This window comes from Protopterus annectens, chromosome 7.part1 (genome assembly GCF_019279795.1).
Source record: "Protopterus annectens isolate FY-2018-M chromosome 7.part1, PAN1.0, whole genome shotgun sequence".
Lineage (NCBI taxonomy): Eukaryota > Metazoa > Chordata > Ceratodontiformes > Protopteridae > Protopterus > Protopterus annectens.
The window spans coordinates 425,334,754-425,360,352 of NC_056740.1; the positions used below are offsets into that span (position 1 = coordinate 425,334,754).

General features: G+C 39.9%; 1 protein-coding gene across 1 annotated transcript in view; it reads right to left on the reverse strand.

The window, feature by feature from the left end:
• The window catches only part of STAB1 (stabilin 1), a 2,761,215-nt gene that overhangs the window by 486,216 nt on the left and 2,249,400 nt on the right, over positions 1 to 25,599 (reverse strand). The window contains exons 58-59 of the mRNA XM_044078505.1: positions 23,320 to 23,379; positions 18,335 to 18,551 (exon numbers count right to left, since the gene is read on the reverse strand). Of these exons, the coding sequence (XP_043934440.1) occupies positions 18,335 to 18,551; positions 23,320 to 23,379 (277 nt within the window). The remainder of the gene's footprint in view (positions 1 to 18,334; positions 18,552 to 23,319; positions 23,380 to 25,599) is intronic.

Consider the following 25,599-nt stretch of genomic DNA (forward strand, 5'->3'; position numbering starts at 1 on the left):
TGTGTGCACGGAGCTTGTTGTGAGTGTTTACTTGTCTCTGCATTGTGATTATTTATTTTATATCACTCACACAAGCATGGCAGATAAAAATGTTGCAAGTTCTTCTATAGAACTACCTTACAAACCGGAAGTTATAATGAAATCCCAAATGTGTTCTGTTGATAATCACAGCAGGTTTGAGAATGCTGTTAAAGGTGAGATTAACCCTTTACTTAACTATAGTGTTCCAATCGGGAAAGATGAGAATGAAGGTATATTACATGATTATCAAGGGCTTGATACAATGTTACAAGAAATGGAAAGTGATTTTATGAGGTTAAAACGTCTCCAATTACAGAGACAACATTTTGAAGCCTGTATAGCACGTAAAATTGTTCCCAGGGGATTGAGGGTTTTAAAAATGCCCACTACTGGAACAGTATATACAGATTTATTATATTTATGGCAACAAGTTAACTTAGAAACTAGCTATAAGTATATGGAACTATTAAACACGTACTTTTTGCCTATTGAAAATGCCCTAAGGGATAAAATTAAAGAACAACAACTGAGCTTATATACACTGTATCCAAAACAAATTTTAGATACTAGACTAGACAGGATGTTAGATGGTATATTCATTTTTGAGAAAAAACTATTACAACAAAAGAGATAAAATTAGGAGGGACACCAACTATTTCCAAAGGGGAAATGTCTTCACCTGGCCCAGGGTGGAGACTTCGGTCACTAGGCCAAAGGATGGTAGGGAACATATGCAAGATAAACCACCTATTACCAACAGTAATAAAAAGGATGTACTAGTAGTTACACCAAGGGATGGAGATCTGAATACATTAGATACACATGGTGGTAGTACTACAGTAAAGAGAAAAGAGGGTGAACTAGATCGCATGAAAAATAAAACTATAATAACAACAGCCCTGATACACCATGATAATAGAAATGATGTTAATGCATCACCAATTAGTAATGTACATGATATTTCTATTTTTGAGGAAGCAAATAGACGGATAGATATATGTGAACATATAGAGGATGACAACAACAGTATAAGTGGAGATAACATAAATAAGAGCTTGACCCCATGTACTATCACTAATGGAACTCCCAGTAAGAACAACTGCCCACCCCACCCTTTCCCTATTGCCAGTCAATGGAGAGGAGGGAGAGGGGCGAGAGGACGGTCCATAAGCAGGGGGAGACAGAAAAAGAGGCCAGCAGAACAAACTCAAACTGGACCTACATTAAAGAAGATCTGGCAAGGGAACAAAAATCCCTAGTATGGAATATATCTATGAGGAAATTGACTAAAGAAGAGCAATCTGTCCTAGAAAAAGGCTTAACTTTTATTCCATCTACTAGAAGCGACATTACTGATAGTGTTATAGATTTGAAACTATTTATTCATAACTTACAAATGAAATTACATTTTTGTAACTCCTTGGATATACAACATCCGTTCAGAAAACCTAGTACTTATGTTCCTAGTTACCATCCCCTCATAGAAGCGTACTCTCAACTCGTTGAACAAGACTTATACAAAAATGACCATGCTAATAGGAATAAGAGATGGGCAGGCAATTTAAAGCCAAACCAAAGGAAAGCACTTACAAGTTTAAAGAATGATAGAACAATTATGATAAGACCTGCTGATAAGGGTGGCCCAGTTGTTGTGATGGATATGGAATTTTACAAGCAACGGATGAAATCAATGTTAGATGATACCAGCTTCTATCAAAAAATTAATACTAACATAGTTGATAGGATTATATCTAATGTGTATACCAGTTTAGACGTTATGTTGAAGGAAGGCAAAATCAATGAGGAATTGTTTAAATATTTCACAGTTGAACATCCTACTATACCTACCATTCAAGGAATCCCCAAGATACATAAAGACGGTGAATGTCCACCCATGAGACCTATCGTTGCTGGCAGAGGGTGTATCACCAAGCCCATATCTTTATACTTGGAATCTTTACTAAGACCTATAGTTAACAAGTATGATTACATACTAAGGGATACGAAACAGTTTTTAATCAAATTGTATGAGAAAATGTTAGAAATCCAACACAAGCATGATATACATGATAGATTATTAGTCACCTTTGACGTCCAGTCACTCTTCACAGTGATCCCAAATCATGATGGACTCATCAGACTGAACAGACGGTTAATGAAGGATGGCACTTATTCTTCAGGTAGAATAGAGGTGATATGCAAGTTAATGGAAATAGTACTAACGAATAACATCTTCATTTTCAATGGTCAAATTTACATACAAAAGGATGGCGTAGCTATGGGCACCTCATGTGCCAATAGCTACGCCAACCTAATTATGGCTGATTGGGAGGATGTATCCCTATTTCAGCTTGATATATTTAGGAAATATGCTCTGTGCTATACCAGATTTGTTGATGACCTCTTTTTGATTTGGGGTGGTACAGAGGAGGAACTAAGTGGCTTGGAATTTGAAATGAACATGGCAACTGACTTTTTAAAATTTTCTATGACTAAATCGAGAGAAGTCATACCATACTTAGATGTGTACATAGAGAAGCTACCTGATGGTAGCCTGAACACAGGGGTATTTAGGAAAAAATGTTACAGAAACACATTACTCCACCGTAGCAGCATGCATCCAGGCCACATATTCAATAATATTATGAGGAGCCAAGTGATGAGAGCCTCTAGATTGAATTCTGATTATCCAGGATTTCTGAGTGAGTTAGATGACTTACGGACTAAATTTTTAGACCGCTCATACAAAGAAGAAGAAATTGAAGAAAATTTTAGTGGGATAGATACCCTAAGGGAAGGTAGAGCACATCCTTACTTTGCTATGCCACACGTTGACACATTGAGTTCAGGATATTTACCTGATAACAGTAATGAATACTTTCGAATCCCTATACATTTCACCCAAGACGTAAATAGTATTAAGTACATTTATAAGAAACATTGGGATATCTTATTGACAGATGCAGCCATTTCTAAGGTGATAGGTGATACCCTCAAATTTACATATAAAAATAAAATGAACCTTCATAAGATGTTATGTGGTCCAAATAGGATAGATAGAGGAGCACCTGTTAGTGACAATATCAACATAACTAAGAAATGTCATAAATGCAATCAATGCAAATATATAAAAGAGTCTAATGTTTTTACGCATCCAAGTACCAAACAAGAATATACATTTACGTCACCAGCCACATGTGATTCTGTACATGTTATATATTTGGCTACATGCGTATACTGTCCTGCGTTCTACGTAGGAAAGACAGACAGAAAACTAAAAGAGAGAATCAGGCATGTATACAAAATCAAGGTGCAATGTTCATCCAATGCACTGGCCAAACATATCTCGAACACCTCGAATGAACACAGTTTTGTTTTTCAAGTAATAGATCTGAATAGACCTAGTAATAGAAGAGGGGATGTATGTAATAAAACAGAACAGACAGAGGTGAAATGGATTGTTAGACTGAGGGCTGATAGGAGCCCTGGCCTGAATGATAGGGTATCAATCAAGCCCATACTCAAAGGCAAACCTATTCGTTGAATCTAGATCTTCAGTTTATATTCAGACCCTTTGACTACACGGTTCCAGCAGCACCCATTACATTCCTAGTAGCTTTGCCTACATTGTCTTTCCACTTACCCTATACCTCTTTCATATGATCATCTGTTCACTCATTTAGTCCCACCTCCTGACCTCCTATATTATGTTCCCAGCCCAATTTACACTCACACCCACTCCCTGCCCCTTAACCCCCCTCCATATTTATAACAGTCATGTATTTGCAATAGTTTCTGGATGCTGTAAGGTGAATAAGGACATCTGTTTTATGTATTTAGTTGTGTATACAACGTTGGATTTAGTGCTTTGCATTTTTGACAACTAGTGAACCGGGACTTTTTAATGCAGCTACTGAAAGCAAGATTTAAACTACAAATGTAGATCTTATGTATATTTTGTTTGATAATAGGTAAAGAGCTGTATTAGTTGATGCATGTAGAAATAGCGTTTGCATTTTGTCATACCTAACTAAATTATTAGGTACTTCAATTTTACAGCGCCGGAATGGTGCAGACAATGTCTTGCATTTTAACTTATTTTAATGTACTTTGATGCTAACAGTTTTAGAGCTGCACTAGTTGATGTATGTGCAAATAGCATCTGTAATTTGCCATACCCAGTAAGAATGTTAGGTGATTAATTTTTTGTATTGCCCAAAAGTTTTAAGAAAATGTTTTGTATCTTTAATATATTGTAGTTTGAACAGGATTTGACATCATTATGTCTATGTCACATCCTTTATAAATGTTTGTGAATGTTTTTTAAAAAATTTGTATAACGGCCTGAAGAAGACCTTGTCGAAAGCGCCTGCCGGATGTTTTAATAAACCAATTCTTTTACTTTCACCTCGCTGAACGCTTGGATTATTGATTTTGTGTGATTCTCAAGTTATTGTTCAGTGGAGTTGACTGGTGTTGTTGGAAGTTCCTAACAGTGCTGAATAGCAATTAGTGACTTTTGTAGCTGATTTTTTGAACTCAAACAGCGTATGATGTTGTGCCTAGCAGGCAGCCACGTTGAATATTAACAGACTTTGTGTATCCAGATTTCTGCATCTCCGTGCAACAGCTTTGACTTGAACTATTTAAATTTATTGGCCATTCTACTGTATTCCATAGTACCGGAATACAAAAGTGATCACCCCCTTTCAATCTATCTTGCTGTTTTAAAAATAGTGACTCTCCACTAAAGCTTAACTTTTTAAACAGGTAAAACTTAAGTTACCTAATTTCACATCGAACTTCTCTAGTGCACACTGCAGTGTTTAGGATAAACCATTTTTTTCCATCTTATCTTTAAGCATCCCTGTGACTAGCACTTGCTCTAATACCTGCTGGAAAGCACTAGGAAGCCTTAAACTGATACAAGCACTCAAGTCTCATTAATAAGGAGAAATTAATCATAGGCACTAAACAGCCTACATTGCAAAGTACCTTGCTAAGGTAAGGGAAAACAGCTTCTGTACTTTTCAAAAAAAAGCAGCAAACCAGGCATGTCCAAAGGTCAGCTTTTGTTGATTTCTCCTGTCCACCTGGTGAATCTGGGCATACTGGGGCAATGCAGCAATTGCCTCATGTACACAGACAACCCTCTCCTCCTACCACCCAACACTACAACCTGTGAGAGATGCACTTACATAGCCAAACTGTAAGTAAAGCTCTCTCCACCCAAGATTGTGCTAGACAGTCAAGAGGAGAAGGTTAACACCCACACTACACCTCAAGAAACACACAGACGTTCTAAACTCACATCACCCACACATAACAACACTAAATCCACATATGCGGAGGCCCTTAACTATAACCTGCCCAAGCAACAAGGACCTCTGAAGCTGAAACGCAAACAAACACCAATCACAACCAAAGTGTTACATAGCTCACAACACCAGTGTGCCACCCAGCAACAGCCCTTAAGGCAAGACAACGTACCTAACACTTTAGTCATAGGTGACTCTATAGTCAGGCACACTGATGTCCCACCCACCAGGCTGAACAAGGAGAAAATTACAGTGAGCTGCCTGTCGGGTGCCAGGATCTGCTACATAACAAATGCACTCAAGTCACTCCACAACAAGTACAAATATGACTCTGCTATTGTCCATGTTGGAGTGAATGACTTGAGACATACCTCCCTGGACTACATGAAAAGAGACATGGAAGAGCTCTCAGACCATGTGGCCTAGACAGGTATGACCCTAGCCCTGAGTAGCATCCTGCTTTCGCCCAGAATGATACCACAACATAAGGACAAAATGACTGACTTCAACAATTGGCCAAGCTTCTGGTGTCATTCAAAGGGGATCGAGTATCTGTCTGCCTGGGAAGACATGATCGACAGACGATGCTTTGCCAGAGATGGGCTGCATCTGTTGCCCCTGGGATTCAGGTTACTGGCTAAGGCTCTTGCCACACCATAGTACCTTTTTTAGGCAAAGTTCAAAGGACAAAACAACCACCATAACAGGTACAAGCATGCAAAATCTGAAGGTAATGCTACTCAATGCTAGAAGTCTAAACCTCAAAATGTACTCTCTCGAGGCACCCCTAAAAATGGAGAACATTGATATCTGTGCAGTAACTGAGACCTGGTTCAAGGCTCCAGACAGCACCCCTGCAATACCACGCTACAACTCTTACCACACATTTCAGCCACCAAACTAGGATCAAAACACTAAAGGTGGAGTGTCCATATTCACCAAGGATATTCACACCACTAGGTTAGTTGCCCAACACAATGTGTCTGAAATTCTCCAGGTGCAACTAACACTAGGTAAGACTGCAATCCCCTGCCATTAACTGGGAAAACTACTCATGTACCAACACCTTTGTCCAACGGTTCTTGGAATTCATAAATTCTAATGCCCTGGATCAACTAATCCATAGTCCCACCAGGGGCTCCAATATGCTAGACCTGGTCATTACCAACATGGGAAATCGATGCTCTACACCTATGGTCACCCCCTTGTTGATCAGGTCAGACCATAAGCTAATCACACTTAACATCCTCATCCCACCCCCACCCCCAGTAAGGAAACCTCAATAAAAAACTTCTCCAAAGCCAACTTCATGCTACTCAAGTCAGAAGTTACAAACTTCATGACACCCATGCAGACAGGAACTGAAAGTTCAACTGCTGAATCCTACACTAAGGCACTGTACGAGCACATCCACTCATGCATGAATCATGCCATCCCAAATAGAACCAAGATGCTCTCTTCCAAAAAAAGGAAGCCAATCTGGTGGTCCCCTGCCATAAACAAACTTTACAACAAAAGGAAGAAACTGTTGCAGAAAAGAGGAAAATCCCAGGATGCAAAAAACTCCCTTACCAGCCTCAGTAAGAAGCTGAGATCCCTCATAAAATCCTCCAAAGCTAATTACGAAAATAAAATTGCCAAAGATTCCAAAGACAACCACAAGGCATTCTATAACTATGTCAAGAATCTAAATGGCAATGCTCAGATCTTCTCTGAGCTACAACAGAATGGCATTAAATATACTGATCCCAAGGATATTGCCAATATCCTGGCAGATCGATTCAGTGCCAACTTCACCCCCCTCTCACCCCCCTAAATGGCCCATCTCAATACCGGAAGATTGCCAAATTCTGGTAATAATGACCACACAGGTAAAAAATGCACTCTCCAAAGCTAAGAATACAGCATCCATGAGACCAGATGACATCCCGGGCTGTGTACTACATGAACTACAAAATGAACTGGCACCTCACCTAAGTGCCATGTTTAATCATACCTTCACCTCAGGCTTCATGCCCACTGAGTGGCGCACAGCTACTGTTATCCCACTCCACAAGGGGGATCCACCTTGGATCCCGGGAACTACTGCCCCATCAGCCTGATGAGCCTGATCTGCAAGGCCATGGAACGTATTATCATGGAACTTATAAACAAAGACATTGGTGACCTTAAAACACTGGACCCCACCCAATTTGGGTTTGTGAAGGGCTGATCTTGTCTCCTGAACCTGACTGACTTCTTTGAATCAGTCTCCAGAGCCATGGACAAGGGTAAGGTGGTCCACACAGCCTATCTGGACCTCGCCAAGGCCTTTGACACCATCTCCTACTCTGGAATCATAGATAAACTTACTAAGGTGGGCATTAATCCCTATGTCACTCGATGGGTTGCCAACTGGCTTACTGACAGAACCCACACTGTAAAAGTAGCTGACTAAAAATCCAGCTCCAGATAAGTGACAAGTGGAGTACCTCAGGATTCAGTCCTGGGACCTCTCTTGTTTGGCATCTACTTCTCTGAAGTACAGGCCAACACTAAGGGACTCTGGCTAACAAAGTTCGTAGATGACTGCAAACTGGGAGCCATTACTGAATCCCCAAATGATATCGATACTCTACAAAAGGGCCTTACAGAAACAGATGCTTGGTGCCAGGGCCATGGGCTCAAGCTCAATGCCAAGAAATATATAGTCATCCTCTTTGGGAAAAAACATGTACCTGTGAATTACCACATAGGTGACAGTACACTAAACATGAAAGTGTGATAAGAGACTTAGGGACACAGGTGGACAGTGGTCTCACTTTCAATAACCACATCACCACAACAGTCAGGAAATCCTTCTGTGTGGCACACCTCATCACTAAGGGCTTTTCATTCAGAAAAAAGGAGGTCATTGTCCCACTGTACTCATCCCACATTAGACCCATTATAGAATACAATGCCCTATTTAGTATGTACCTCTCAAGACATCTGCAACAACAGGAAACGCCACAGAAATACCTCACTAAAAGAATCACAGGCCTAAAGCAGATGCTCTATGCTGACCACCTTAAAAAAGTCCAGCTATACTTTGTCACATATCGTCTACTCCGAGGTGATCTCTGCTTAACATACAAGGCCATGTCAAACCCAGAGCTGTTGGACATGCTACACTTAAAGAAATCCCAATCTCTCAGAGCCACATGCTCCAGGGTTCTAAACCTTGTCATCACAATAAACAAAACATGCTGGAGGGATAGGTTCCTGACCCAGAGACTCCCCAGATTCTGGAATAGACTGCCCATACATGTCAAGCAGAGCGCCTCTTTGCCCCTCTTCAAAAGGAACCTCGATGATTGGATGGGAGAAAGGAAATTCACCCTGGAGATCACGTCAGTCGCCCTGCTAGACAGGGGTCCAGGGAACTAAATAGTGTGGGAAGAAATAGCCAAGGAATTGTTATGGCTAGGCTTGTATAGGCCCTAGGGCTGATAGCCTAGTACCAACCTATGAACCTATGAACCTATAATCATGGTTTAAAATTGAAATTGGCATATAAAAGCTGGGTCTGCCAAGTCTTTAACATCTTTAGGCATTACAGCCACCACAGCTTTCTTCCAGAATGTTGGTGCTTCCCCTCCTTTTAAAATACTGTTAAACAAAACCTTCCAGATTGTTATCACATTCTTCCCTTCTAGCTTCCAAACTTCCACATGAATGCCACCTGTTCCTGGAGAGTTTCCTGCAGATTGGTTATATATCACCATTTTATCTCGTCTCCTCCTATCTTAGCTGTTAATTGTTCTGTCTCATCCATCTCCCTCTCTAAGCCTGGCCAACTTAAGTCATCCATAAATACCTAACATTTGCATTTTTTTTTGATTTCCACATTCCTCTGCTTTATACAAATGTTCATAAAATTTCTGAAATACCTCTATCTCTATAGGATCTCTGGTTATTTTTCTTGTTATACGCTCAGTAAGTTTGGCAATAACAATAACCCTATATACTTTCTGTTGCCTGCGTCATTATGCTAAGAGTTTGTGTGCTCTGGAGTTATTATCAACGAACAGCATTTTTTCTAAACTCAAGCATACCCTCTAGATACTCCCTTATTTAGGTTCATAGGTTCATAGGTTCATACTAGGCTATCTGCCCGAGGGCATTTACAAGCCTAGCCCATAGTATGGGGAACTATACCCATTATTTTGCTGTGCCTCTGTCGAGCAGTGACACTGAGGTAATCCCTGGGGTATATCCCATCCATTGGTCAAGATTTCTCTTGAACAAGGCCAGGGTGCTCTGCCTCACATATACCGGGATTTTATTCCACAGCATAGGAGTCTTTGGGTGATGAATCTATCCCTCCAGCATGTCCTATTAATAGCCGTGTCGAGGTTTAAGTCTCCCCTTGTGGCTCTGACGGATCTAGATTTTTGAGGTGAAGCATATTCATCAAATCTGGGTTTGACATGGCCTTGTATGTTAGGCAAAGGTCACCCTGAGCAGCGGGTAAGCGACTGAATAGAGCTGGAGTTCTTTCAGTCGGGCAGCATAGGACAGATGTTTGAGACCCTTTATCCTTTTGGTGAGGAACTTTGTGGCCTCTCCAGCTGCTGCAAGTGTCGGGTCAGATACATTAATGGGGCATTGTACTCAATCATTGGTCTGATGAGTGATGAGTATAGGGAGACTATGACCTCTTGATCTAGATGAGAATCCCTTCATGATAAGGTGGGCAATGTAGAAGGTCTTCCTAACTACTTTAGCTACATGGGTGTCGAATGACAGACTACTATCAACCTGGGTCCCCAGGTCCCTGATAACTTCTTCTATGCTCAGTGGATTGCCACCTATTTGGTAGCTAGGTAACCTTGTTTTTCCCGAAGGGTATGACTATGCATTTTTGGCATTTAACTTTAGGCCATGGCTCTGGCACCAGTTATCCGTTTCTGTGAGACCCTTCTGAAGGATATCTGTGTCAGATGTGTTTTCTATGGCGCCCAGTTTGCAGTCATCTGCAAACTTTGTCAGCCATAACCCTCCTGTGTTTGCTTGTACTTGGAAAAGTAGATGCCAAACAAGAGTGGGCCCAGGACTGAGCCCTGTGGTACACCACTTGTGACAGGCTTTGAGTCTGACATGGCGCCAGCAACTCTGACCCTGTGGGTTCTGTCACTCAGCCAGTTTGCAACCCATCTTGTGATGTATGGGTTAACATTTAAGCTGATGAGTTTTTCAATGATACCCGAGTGGGGTATTGTATCGAAGGCCTTCGCCAGATCGAGGTAGGCTGTATGGACTGCCTTTCCCTCTTTATCACTCTGCAGTTGTGCCTCTTCTTATTAAATGAGATTCCTCTTATTTTGCAATACTTTAACCTTTGTCAGCCCCTTTAAATAATTATTATTTCTTAACCATATCTTTTTCTTGGGTCCACTTCACATGATTGAATCTCAAAATACTGAACTTCATTTGACTGAGACCACAATACCTAATTTTCAAAATAGTGAAAACTCATTTGACTGAGTCCTATTATATTGAAAGCTTACAATGCTGAATTTCAAAATATTGAACTTTAAGGCATAAATGTGATGTGTTTCCCTTCACCTGTTACCTGCTTGTTATACAAACACATTACTGTAACTTAAAGTGCCGACAGTCAGAATACCTACAGTAGCATGGAAAGTCGTGTTGTAGTGTTTCTAAACGTGGGTATGTCTCTGTACATTTTTATGACAAGTAGCTAAAGTAATAAGGTGGATATTTCATCTGCTTCTGGCAATAGTGGCAGTGTGCACAGTACTGCAAGGTAAGCACAAGGCATATGCCCTTTTCTCCACTGTAGTGCAATCCTGGAGTTAGTATATATATATATATATATATATAAAAATTTAGTTAGGAGGTGTAGAGGCCTTATCCCCCCACACTGGTAGGCGAATTAGCCCCCCCCCCACATAATTTGGCTTTATATCGTCCAGTTTCTGTTAAGAGTGTAAGTAAGTAGTTTTTTTTTTTTGGAAAGAGTTAGTCATTGGTGTTGTAAGTGTGCATGTCTTCTTTTTCTTCTTCTTTTGGCTGCTCCCATTAGGGGTCACCACAACAGACCATCTGTTTCCATTTCTTCCTGTCCTCTGCATGTTGCTCTGTCACACCAACCACCTGCATGTCCTCTCTCACCACATCCATAAACCTTATCTTAGGCCTTCCTCTTTTCCTGTTACATGGCAGCTTCATCCTTAGCATCTTTTTCCCAATATACTCTGCATCCCTCCTCAGCACATGTCCAAACCAACGTAATCTTGCCTCTTTGGCATTTGTCTCCAAACCTTCCAACCTGGACTAACCCTCTAATATACTTATTCCTAATCCTGTCCACCCTTGTCACACCCAGTGCAAATCTTAACATCTTTAACTCTGCCACATCCAGCTCTGACTACTGCCTTTTTGTCAGTACCACTGACTCCAACCCATATAACACAGCTGGTCTCACTACCCTCTTGTAAACCTTCCCTTTTCACTCTTACTGGCACTCGTCTGTCACAAACACTCCTGACATTCTTCTCCACCCACTCCATTCTGCCTGCACTCTCTTCTTCACCTCTCTTCCACACTCACCATTACTTTGAACTATTGATCCCAAGTATTTAAACTTATCCACCTTTGCCACCTCTACTCCCTGCATCCTCACCATTCCTCTATCCTCCCTCTCATTCACACACATATATTCTGTCTTAGTCCTGCTGACCTTCATTCCTCTTCTATCTAGAGCATATCTCCACCTCTCCAGGGTCTCCTCCACATGTTCCCTACTCTCACTACAGATCACAATGTCATCTGCAAACATCATAGTCCACGGGGACTCCTGTCTGATCTCGTCTGTCAACCTGTCCATCACCATTGCAAATAAGAAAGGGCTCAGAGCTAATCCTTGATGTAATCCCACCTCCACCTTAAACACATCCATCACTCCCACTGCAGACCTCACTGCTGTCACACTAACCTCGTACATATCCTGTACCACTCTTACATACTTCTATGACACTCCTGACTTCCTCATACAATACCACAACCCCTCCCTAGGCACCCTGTCATATGCTTTCTCTAAGTCCACAAAGACACAATGCAACTCCTTCTGACCTTCTCTGTACTTCTCCATCAAAACTCTCAGAGCACACATCGCATCTGTAGTACTCTTTCCTGACAGAAACCATACTGGTGATCACTAATTATCACCTCCCTTCTTAACCTAGCTTCCACTACTCTTTCCCATAACTTCATGCTGTGACTGATCAGTATAATCCCTCTGTAGTTACTACAGCTCTGCACATCACCCTTATTCTTAAAAATCAGTACCAAAACACTTTTTCTCCATTCCTCAGGCATCCTCTCACTTTCCAAGATTTCATTAAACAATCTAGTTAAAAACTCCACTGCCATTTCACCTAAACACCTCCATACTTCCACAGGTATGTCATCTGGACCAACAGGCTTTCCAGTCTTCATCCTCTACATAGCTATCCTTACTTTCTCCTTGCTAATCCCTGCACTTCATGATTCACTATCTGCACATCATCCAACCTTCTCTCCCTCTCATTCTCTTCATTCATCAACCCCTCAAAGTACTCTTTCCATCTGCTCAACACACTCTCCTCGCTTGTGAGTATGTTTCTCTCATTATCCTTTATCACCCTTACCTGCTGCACATCTTTACTAGCTCGGCCACTCTGTCTAGCCAATCTGTACAGGTCCTTTTCTCCCTTCTTAGTGTCCAACCTTTCATACAACTCTTCATACGCCTTATCCTTAGCCTTCGCCACCTCTCTCTTTGCCATGCACCTCATCACCTTATACTCCTGTTTACTTTCTACGTCTCTCTGGCAATCCCACTTCTTCTTTGCCAACCTCTTTCTCTGTATACTCTCCTGTACTTCCTCATTCCACCACCAGGTCTCCTTGTCCTCCTTCCTCTTTCCAGATGTCACACCAAGTACCTTTCTAGCCATCTCCCTTACTAGCTCTGCTGTAGTTACCCAGCTATTCGGTAACTCTTCACTGCCACCCAGTGCCTGTCTTAACTCTTCCCTGAACTCCACCTCACAATTACCCTTTTTCAATTTCCACCATTTGATCCTTGGTGCTGACGGGTGGCCATGTTGGTGCAGCGGTTAGCATTGCCGCCTCACAGCAAGAGGTTCTCCAGTTCGATCCTTGGCTGGAGTGCCTTCTGTGCGGAGTCTGCATGTACTCCCTGTGGTCACGTGGGTTTTCTCCGGGTGCTCCAGTTTCCTCCCACATCCAAAGACATGCTGTAGGTGGATTGAACACACTAAATTGGCCCTAGGCTTGAGTGCATGTGTGTATGTGCCTTCTGTGGAAGGTTGGGCGCCGGGCTGGCAACTCGACACCATAAAACTCCACTGCCAATCATGAGCGGAAGGTGATCCGCTGTGGCGATCCCTAACTGGGAAAAGCCGAAAGAAGAAGAAGAAGATCCTTGGTGCTGACCTCACACTCCTCCTCCTCTTCCTGATCACCAATGTTTTCCTACAAACCACCATTCTATGCTGCTAAACTAAACTTTCTCCTGCCACCACTTCACAGTCTCCAATCTCCTTCAGACTGGCCCTTCTACATAAGATATAATCCACCTGTGTGCAACTTCCTCCACTCTTGTATGTCACCCTATGCTCCTCCCTCTTGTTAAAATATGTATTCACCACAGCCATGTCCATCCTTTTCACAAAATCCACTACCATCTGACCTTCTGCATTCCTTTGCTTAACACCATACCTACCCATCACTTCCTCATCCCCTCTGTTCCCTTCACCAACATGCCCATTGAAATCTCCTCCAATCACCACTCTCGCACCCTTGGGTACAGTCATCACCACTTCATCCAGATCACTCCAAAATGTTTTCTTTCTCATCCATCACATACCCAACTTGTGGAGCATATGCACTAACAACATTCATCATTACACCATCAATTTCCAGTTTCATAAACATCACTCTATCCGACACTCTTTTCACATCCAAAACACTCTTAGCGAACTGTTCCTTCAGGATAACCCCTACGCCATTTTTCCTCCCATCCACACCATGATAAGACAATTTAAACCCGCCTTGGATGCATCTAGCCTTGCTCCCCTTTCATCTGGTCTCTTGCACACACAATATACCAACCATGTCTATGGCTTAAAATTCAGTATTTTGAAAGTCAGCATTGTAAGCTTTCAGTATAATGAAACTCATTCAAATGAGTTTTCAGTATTTTAAAAAAATAGGTATTGTGGTTTCACCGAAATGAAATTCAGTATTTTGAGATTCAGTCATGTGAAGTGTACACCTTTTTCTTTTATTTCTGCCTTATTTTCAAACTCTACTTTCATTTTATCCCACTTACTGGCAATAACTTCTGAAGATATTTATATCTTCCCTAATAACTATTGAATATTTTCCACTATGCATTCCTTAAATTCCTTTCTTTTTTAACATGTAGGTGGAGCAGTGCCAGTGTTTCATTTCTGCTTCATTACCCTGCATTTTTATCTTAGTTGTTATTGGCAGATGATCTGAAATAGTTACTGGGTATGTGTCACACCTTTCAATTAAATGCACATGTTCCTGTGAAATATAATTTCTGTCTAGTCTTGTCTAGCTATTGTACTACCCTGGGTAATAGTATATAAATCCTCTCTGCATTCCTACTAAGTTTCTTCAGAAATCTACCCTCTTATGTTATATTTTCCCTTGTAGGTCCCCAAATGCATCCTCATTGTTGCAATTCAAGTTCCAGTCCCCACCTGTAAGTAATATTCCCTTTTGAAAGCTGATTATTTCTTCCAAAATGTTGCACAATAGCAGTTTTAGATGAAATATAAATGCATACCAGTATAACTCTCCTCCCTGGTCACTAGCTCCTTAATGCCACAATACTAACATTACTATCTTATTTCCTCTTGTATCAGTATTGGAGCACTTCTAGCATGTAGTTTCCTGAAATCCTTTCTTTATCAAATTCACAAGCTCACTTCTTTCTAAATGTTTCTCTTGCAGCATTGTTATTTGCACTCTGTATTTTTCATTTAATTCAAAACTCTTACATTTTTGTCTATACCTGTGAGGCCATTCACTTTCCAAAACAATATGTTTAGTGTAGCCTGTATGATAAGAAGTTAGTATTCCCATCCATTGTATACAACAGATTTTTAAATGTCTTTACAGATTCTGTGTTACATGCATCCTCTAATGTTTGGCAGGTTAATCCTTTATACAGCTGTTTCTTGTCATTTCTGTTTGAGCCTATGTCACATTTTACATGACTTTTTGTTTTAACGAATAACCTCAAACAAAAAAACAAAAACACATCCTAGAACACCCCCAGAACATATTACCTTAAAACAAACACACAAACTATGCACATCTTCAAATAATAAAGTTTAACCCGCCTGATGGGAACAACTGTCCCAAATTCACCGCACCACCTACAAGCATTAATTAACCTAAAATTAAGGTTATCCATGCTAAGATGCACAGTACACCTTGTTTTTCTACATACACTAATTGCTGCTGGTTCTTGTCTTAGCTTTATTCCCCTCCCAGATGTGAAAAACAACTTGTATACTTTCAGAAAACATTAACATTTAGCCTTAAGAAAAAGCACACTGGCTGTTTTTAAATAAAACTAAATTATATACTGTTCTAGTAAAAGCATTAAAGCTTTTAATTACCAGAAAAGCTGGTATCTCTTATTTATTTGCAATAATTTCAAACTTTATATTTTACTGAGCTGCTTGTCCTTGTACCTTTTAATTTTACATTTCTCTGAGCAAACAATGTCCAAACCTCTTGATTTATTGTCCACACTTTTAGTCAGCTTGTTTCCATTGAAACACAAGAGCAAAGTATACAGCTACCCTCAGTTTCAGACCTCTCGACTGGCACTGAAAATTTATTTGCTTAAAGAAAACTATTCATTACTTTTTTATTATTACTTTTTAAAACTCACTTGCATTCAGATAAACTTATCATTAGATTAAGCCAAGGGCATTAATCTAGGCATTCACCTTTGCAAGATTAAAATAAAACATTTCAATTGTACATATATTATAATCAGTGGTCTTTTATACCCTACTTCCCACTCCAACAGCCCAAGATTACAACCTATTGTCTTAAATTTTTTTTGTCAAGCCATTCTTCTCTTTTTTACATTGTAATGTCTGAATTCTTAAAACTAAAAACAATAAAAAAAGTCTTTGTTTACTTTAGCATAACATGCAATTTATATCATGAAATGTTTTATACAAATATAGTTAAGAACAAATCATTTGACTTACTTTTCCCTCTCTCTCCCTTTTTCTTTTTGTGTTCTTCCAAACATTAATGAAATAAAGTGAAGCATATGGCTGTCAGTCCCCAACAAGTTTAACAAAGTCAGAAAAATCCAATCTTGCAAAGCCATAATACGCAAAGGTGGTTGGTGCTTTACAGTCTCATATTTATTCATTAATTTTAGTTTTGCTGGTCTTTCTGTTTATCTCCATACTTCAACCCCACATTCCAGTTCATGTCCAAAGTACTTCTGATTCTTCCAGTCAACGCCTGTGCTTTTTTCTGTCTAAGCATTTTCCATTGGAACACTGGAAAAGGTTTCACTGTCAAAGTCTCTCTATGAGCTTTGCAATCAGAAGAATGAGAAGCAGAGTCCCCTTCTGTTTGATGGCTCTTTTGTATGCTTCTATTCATCCTCCAGGCAGCCATGGAAGCAGTTTATAGATTTTTTGGAAGTGGTATCCATCAGCAGTAAAGAGCTATAAGGTTTACCTGTGATCCTGTGTAAGCTGATGGATAATACAACAATTCTTAATATAATTTCTGCCATGTTAGATCAGCAAAGGACATAATTTTGCTTCAAATTATCATTTTTATGGGGAGGCATATCTTTGGATCTAATAGTAATAAGGATTAAATATTCATGTTTAAAATATGGTACAAAGTATAACAGGTCAATAGGTACAAGCTAGGCTATCTGTCTGCACTGTTATATGCTTATCCAAAATCCAGACAGTGAGTAAAGGTTAGAATCAAACCCTGTACCTTGTATCTATGAGGTAAACACCCTAAGTATTATGCCAAACCTCCTCCATGAAACAGTAACAATGAAAATGCATTAAGTATATTTTTGGCAAAAACAAAATAGATCAGTTCTTTGAAAGGGCAATACAAATTATCTTAATTTCCCTACAGTACACACAAATTGCCAAAATGCACAATTTCACTAGAAATATTCATACATTTTTTTCTGTTGGAATATGTGTCCAGCCCCTGTGAATAAGAGATGTTGTGTCCACTCAAAATGTCTAAATGTCTGACATCCCCACCTATCACCATAAGAAAACCATGTAAGGAACACAAGTGCAAAAAAGTAGCTAATAAAAAGAAATGGTGTTATTACAAAACACGATTGTCTCTCTCTATCATTTTCTATCTATATTTCTCTCGATCTCATTAATACTGGGGACAGCTACCTCCTTGCATCTCTGTTGTGGTTTTCAATCTTATTCTCTCATGCTGCCTGTGTCACTTATCCTGCAGTCCTGGGTTTGACTCCGTCAGTCTCTGTTTGCAAACTGTATGACTCTGAGCAACTTAGTCATTTTTCCCAGGCTGTCCCTTCTCTGAAGCACTTATGTCTAGAGAACTTACACAAACGAATTGCAAAAAAAAAAAAAAACAAAACAAAAAAAAAAAAACCTGTAACTGTTACCTCAGAGTGTTTCTATCCTTTCCTGTGTACATCCCCGTTATTAATTGTTGCCGACCCGTGCCACAGTAAATACTTTAAATCTGTCTCACATGGTAGTAGTTGCTGTAACACTTGTACCAGCAGTCTATCAGCCTTCTCAGAGAAGCAAAGTTTTCCCAAAGATTGCCGTACGTGTGCTCTGCACCCCCCTCCCACATTATACTCCATTAGTATCGTATTGTTCTTTCAGACAGTTGCCGCACTTTACCTTGGCAGTCGTTTCCATGGTGATTTTTACAGCACTTCTTGACCCATGCAGTCCTAATGCATCGTTTCTGGCAGCCAAGTTTGTTTCCATGGTTTAAGAAGAAAGGGTTAAACTGATATGGGTTCATTGAATCATCAAACATGTGATGACGTCTGCTGAAAAATGGATTTCTGTAGTTTAATCTGCTTGGCACTCTGTCACAGGGCTCAGGATGTATCTGTAAAAGAGAAGAGTATTAAGCAGCCATGTTCTGAAACACAAGGCAGTAAGAAGTCTCTAACCTATGATGCAATCCTACTAACCTTGCATTTGCAGCTTTATGTCACTCATCACTTTTTATACCATCCTGTAAAGTTGATGTTACACTCATGAGACTGCTTTACACTATCATTCATTCAGGCTTATCTGACTTTTGTCAAGATGTTACTCTACCTCAAAAACTACCAGCACACATTTTACATATTCTGAACTTCCATATTTTTAGTGCACCGTAAAGAACAATACAGCTTTCCGTGAGGACTATAAACGGTGATAGGTGCAAGTGGAGAATAAACCTTGGACCATCGGGGACACAGAGAAGACAAAGTGGACTGCACAATAAGTACAGTGACCAGGAACATCTTACACATATTATAACCCATCGGAAACTCTTGCCCCTTTTTTATCTGCCAACATGTTTTACTCCACTTTTGGGAGGAGAACTCTTACATTCTGCAAGAAATAATGTTTTTCTACTGACACATTATTTCTGATACAGGTGCTTCTATAAACCTGGACCAGAGTGAATTGTTTATTTTTTATTTAAAGATCATATTTAAAGCAATGAAACAAAATTATATTTCTGCAAAAAAAAAGAGTTTGCAAACATCCATGTGCATGCAAGCACTCTTATGTAAATATCTAACTTTGTTTCAAGCTACTTTTTTGGTAAATTATAATTTAAAAAAACTTCCAATCAATGGAAGTATAAATTAGTCATGACATATTTATGGCACTAATATTAATATGGTGGGAGGAGCTATGTATGTCATTATGGGGACTAGTATAATTAAGAGTGGATTAGTGTGAGTAAATGCTTCAGAAATAATTATTTAATTGCCAACCAGTTAAATTAATAGTTTGACAAAAACAGTGTGTCCTTTTTTGCCAAACTGTTAATTTAACAGGTTGATAATTAAATAATCATTTCACAGGCATTTACTCATGCTAATGCACTCTTAATTATACTGCCCCCCCCAGAATGATGTGCACAGCTCCTCCCACCATATTAATATTAAATTCCATAAATATGTCATGACTAATTTACACTTCCATTGACTGAAAGTTTTTTTTAATTTTAATTTACTTAAAAAAATGGCTTGAAACAAAGTTTTGCTTTAACATAAAAGAGTACTTGCATACATAAGGATGCATGCAAACACTTTTTTATGTAGAAATAAAACCTTTGTTTTACCAATTTTAGCATGCTTTTGAAAAATCAGTATCTCCATACAGTATATTACACTCATGTGCAATCCTCATCATACCTCTCAACTTAGTGCAAGAAATCTGAACAAAGGTTAAAATGATGGGGAGACAAAGGCCCAAAAATAGGGACATATTTTAAATACTGATCTCACAGACAGTTGTTAGAATAACATGATTTGTGTTACCATGTATTTTCTGAAGGATACTAAGTCTGAAAGTCAAATATATGCCCTTATTTAATGACTTTAATCCTCAGCGATTTGCTAGAAAACAAAAACTTTTATTAGGAACAGACCAAAAACAGTAGGCAAAAATCTGGACATTCTGCAAAAATCTGGAGAGTTGAGAGGTATGATCCTCATGCATGGTTCACCACATCTCACCAGAGGTTGGTTGCTTCATTTCCTATCTTATCCAAATATCATACACCTTGGTTTCCTGTTGGGTTCACCCTCTCCTTCCATCTGCTATAATTTTCACACTTGTAGCATTTTAATAGCTCTTTCCATTTTTATATTTCTCTCCCCTCCTTTCCTCATTCTAGTTAGTTCTTGTTGTTTATTTCTTTCTGTATTTTATATATTTAATTTATCTATCTCTGTTTATCTTCTCTTCATGTTCAAGAATCTCTTTCCAATGTGTGCTTCTGTGCTGTTTTTGTCCCCTTTGACTTGTGAGTGATAGTGGTTTTAACTTCTGTACTTACTAGCCTGATATTATTCCTTCCTCTTTCTTTGTTGATGCTATTGACCTTCTTTATGCTCCAGAAAGAAACTCCCAGATGTGCTCTGCATTCTTTAGCAGTGACTCCCCAATCTTGTGTGTTTGCTTCCAGACCTCTTTTGCCCACCCACAAACCCAAAATGTGTATCATCCCCACCTGTTCCTTCTAACACCCCTGACATCTACTATCCTCCTTCCTGCCTTCTCTTAAAATTTAATGGGAGTTAGAACCATCTAAATGTTCTTGCAAAACATGTTTGGCCAAAGCATTGCCTATATCCAATTTGTCAACAGCATGCAAATGCTCATAAACTCTGGTACTAAATTCTCTTTTAGTCATCTCTATATAAAATCTATTACATAGTTGTTGTGTCTTTCGGCTTTTCCCGGTTAGGGGTCGCTGCAGCGGAACTCCGGTCCACTAATGATTGGCAGTAGATTTTTACGTGCCAAGTTAGTAAACAACCTAAAATGCAATAAACAATATGAGATGGAGTAAAGGGAGAGGGCTTTTAGTGGGTCCACATAACACGTGTCCTACCCTTCTGAGGCCACTCCAATTAGTGTAAGTGTCTGGTTAGGCACATGTACAAGGGAGCATTGTACTCAATTATGGGCCTGATAAGGGCCGAGTACAATGGCATTATGACTTCCTTTGACTTTAAGGCCATGTTGAGGCACACAGAAGGATTTCCTCACAAAGGTTAGGTGAAAGTTTATCTCTTGGTGGATGTTGTTCCCTCTAAATTGGGAAAGGGAGCTCATCTCAAACCTCACAATCCTAGGAAACAGAGAAAATAACCAGGTTCACTTTTTTGGTAGGTGTGGCCATACTGAGCTACATCTTCACTGGTAGAGCTCTAATCACTTAGTTCACATTCATAACAAAAGTCCAATCATTTAACCCACTCACTTGAGCTAAAAGGCCTGTCACTGAGGTTTCTATCTTGGAAGGGAAAGAGAAAGAGATCTGAGCCCTGAAATTACCTTTTCAGTTCCTGCAAACTTTGGTGGTGATGTACAGGCACTAATTCTGCTTTCCCTCAGGGACAGAAATGTAGGATCATTCACTGAAGAGACTGTAGTGGAAGGAAGAACCAGTCATCATGCTTACCCACCCAAGAAGCGATGCCTGTTGTAAGGTCACTCTCTGGAGAAAGAAACCTAACAGAAACATAGATAGGGGCATATAATTAAATATTCTGTTTTCTGTTTACAAAAGTAAGTCACTTAGGTAATCTTTTGGGAGGGACAGTTAATCAGTGCCGCCTGTGTCCTGGTAGGAATAACCAGTTATCAAGCTCACACTCACAGCAGGGGAATGTCATCCCAGATGTCACACTCTTTGAAGGCACAGCCAATCACAGAGTTCATATAAGTGGGAGGAAAGGAATCACAAACACTGCACTTCTGGAAGGGGCAAACAGTAACTGAGCTCAAACTCCTGGGAAGGAACAGCCATTCACACAGATAACCCTTCTGGAATAGGAGACATTCTCTTAATTCATTCTACTGGGAGGAAGGAAAAGCCAACAACACAGTTGATAATCCTTGGGTGGGAAAGCTAGTCTTGAAGCTTATACTTCTGGGAGATTAACCAGTCACAGAATTCACACTTATGGCAGGGGAACTCATCTCTGAACTCACACTGCTGGGGGAAACAACTGGCTACAGAGCTCACAACTCTGGTAGCAACAGTCACTCAGAGAACTCATACTGCTTGGAGGGGGTGCTACTTAGAGAGCTTGTACTCCTGAAAAGGACCACCATTCAGAGTATATGCCAGGGATGTGTAGCCAATTACACAGATCTTAATCCTGGGGCAAAAGGTCATATAGCTCACACTCCTGGAAAGGGAAGCCAGTCACACAGAACACAGTCCTAGAAGGGACAACTGATCAGAAACCACACATCTGGGAAAGATAGACAGTCATAGCGCTCACAATCCTTGAGGGGACAATTATTCACAAGGTGAGCTCATAATCCTGGCAGGAAGAGCTAGTCACAGAGCCTATTACAATCTTGGGAGGGACAAGTAGTGACAGAGCATACATCTGTGAGGGGTAACGAATCACAGCGGTCACCATTTGGGAGGCACAACCAGGGACAGAGTTCATACTCACTGCTGTGGAGAAAAATTAAAATAAAACGATTAGTGAAAGACCTGACACTTTTTTCCTAGGAACCATCTGCCACAGAGCTCACACTCCTGGGAGTCACAACCAATCACACAGCTCAAATGCCTGTGAGTCACAACCAATCACACAGCTTACACTTCTGGGAGGGGGGTGCCAGAGTACACAGTGCTGGGATGGACATCCAGTCTTTGAACTTATTCTGCTAAAAGGGGGAACCAGTTGCAGACTTTAAAGTCCTAGGAAGATGAACATGTCACATTGTTCATGTTCCTGGAGCATAAACCAGTCCCTGAGCTCACATTCTTGCAAGATTAAAAAATAATATGCTGATCTCAGTCTTCTATAAGAAGAAGGCAGTTGCATATGTCATTCTGCAAGGGGCAGAACAGGAGATATTTGAATACTAATCTCTCCTGCCCCCTTAATAAATTCAATTATATATGGACAAGAACTAGACCACTGACAACTGTGTCTGTACTCCAGAACTAAATGAACTGAACTATGAACTACAGAAGAAAAAACAGGGTGTCGTTCTGTAAGAACTCTAAGAGTTAGTGTTTCTCTCTTAGCAGGGCACGTTGTTGCTTTTTCATGTAATAAACTCACACGTTTTCTGCATTAGAAAGTAAAAAGAATAAATGTTATAAAAAAACTTACCCCAATACTTTTGGTGCCAGAGGGACATGGTCGTGGAAATGAGCACGAGCCACATTTTGACTAAGATTTTAAAATAAAGAAACAATATTAGTATGTCATTAAACAAAACAATAATCATAATAGCACATATAACTATTAACACATCACTGTTATTCATAGACATACTGTGTTAGATGCAATTATTTATTGAGATACATTAAACTTACCTAAGCTTAAATTTCCTATTCCACAATACTTCTCTGTCATGCTGAGAAGCTATTTATAAAGAATCTACACTGCCTATGCATGACTGTTAAGTCTAACCATAGAGTTAGGATAATTTATATACTATAATAAAAAGGGGATCTGGAGCTCAGTGACCTCTCATTGGCAGGAGCTTGCCTGCATCACTACGTGGAGCAGGACATGTCTGGTTATGGAACAGGTTTGCCTGCACCACAGGGAGGTGCATAGCTGGTAGATTGATCAGTTCACAGGAAGTCCCAGGCAAATGAGTTACACAACCATTTACACTTTGCCAAGTTCCACCATCAAGTTGTATCCCCCACCTTCTTTGGAGGGGTGAAGCAGGTAAGGCTCAAATTAAATTTAGATATACCAATGCAATCATCAAGGTTTAATTTGAAGGATGCTAGGCTATCACTCTGTTTAATTTTCAGAGGAAGACTGTTCCAGAGGTGGAGTAGGCGTTGGGTAATACATTTGTCTCTCTCGAGTATTTTCTTTATGTGCTGGTGGAGATTTAAGTTTCTAGATCTGTTATTAGAGGAGCTATTTTTCTTGCAAAAAAATACAGGGGATAGAAGAGGACGAGGTCACTAATGTACACAGAGTGACTGGAAGTTTTTTTTTTGAACAGTGCTGACTTGGCACATGTCTCTAATGGACACAGGTAGCCTGCAAATGGTTTCCCTTCCAGTCCCTTGCTTCTAAATATTTTATCTCCCAAGCCTCTGCTTATATTTATCAAGGGTACCAGAACTTGTCAAATATCTGGAATGCATGGCTAGGCTTAAAAAGGCCCTTGTGGTCGTTAGCTTAGTAAACACCTATGAACCTATATCTTGTTCTGCAATGAATGCTGAGAAAGTATTAGCAGGAAATGAGGATCACTTCACTGACAAGTGCAACAACTTGGATTGTATGGAGTCTCAGATGGTACTCTGATGGTGTTGTGATTGTGAGTAGTGTATAATCAGTGACTCATTTGCATATGTATTCTCTGCACACACCTGCACAATTGGTTAAAGGTCTGTATAAACTCTTGCTCCATTGTGTAGCCTGTTTTATGAATTGTACAGGAAACAGGGCTTTGGAACACTGTTCTATGGGCTACCAGCCCTGTTTTATGGCATACAGTGTCTAGCAATACCATCCATGGATCCATGGTGTGAGTATAAGGTAGTTCACAAACTAGTAGCACATAGTATTAACTGCAAATACTGAATCTTAGCTGTAACTAAGGAAACTAACTGCATGGTGGTATACATGTTAGCCTCTGCTGTATCTTATTTTTTGCTTCTCTGCTTTCACCTTGATTTGTTCCATAAGATCCATCACCTGACATTTTTATAGCCTACCTGGTGGACTGTTTAGACATACATGGTGCCAGGTGAGTACCTTTGGTGAAGCAGGTAGTTTCTCAGAGCTGTCTGTGTTTTCTGAGATTTTTCTCACTCTATATGGAATATATGTACTTTATCTATTTTGACAGAATGCAACTGATGTTCAGATGGGTAGGCCCTGTTGACTTTACTCTGATACCAGCATCCAGATTCCCCCTGCTGGTAGCTTGCCTATATGACACGTAAACCCCCCTTTCCTGAAAAAGGCAGTCCATGCCAGTCATTGTAATACTGACTGCCCAGTTAGTCACAAAATTACTGAAGTCCAGCTCAAGAACCCAGATCTCTGAAGTTTAGGAAACTAGACTTTATAGAGATACGAAGGAAAACCCACATCCACCATAACCTGGAAAAATTACTGACCTACTTCTGGCAAATAGATAACTGCTAAGAGTAAATCTACAGTACAAGAGACTCAAAAATGCAAGTAGTTCATTAGATAACCATACGTAGAGTGGATTCAAATGCAATATGCATACTTTTTTACATTATAATTTAAAAGCAAAGAATAACTGTCTAGACTGCAATATTCCAATATTCACAATTAACACCATTCACACCTCAGCTGTTTAGAAACAAACCTCCCATCATTCTGTTTACATAGTCATATACCTTCTGTTTGTATGTTTAATGAATAGTCTACCTGGATGGAGTC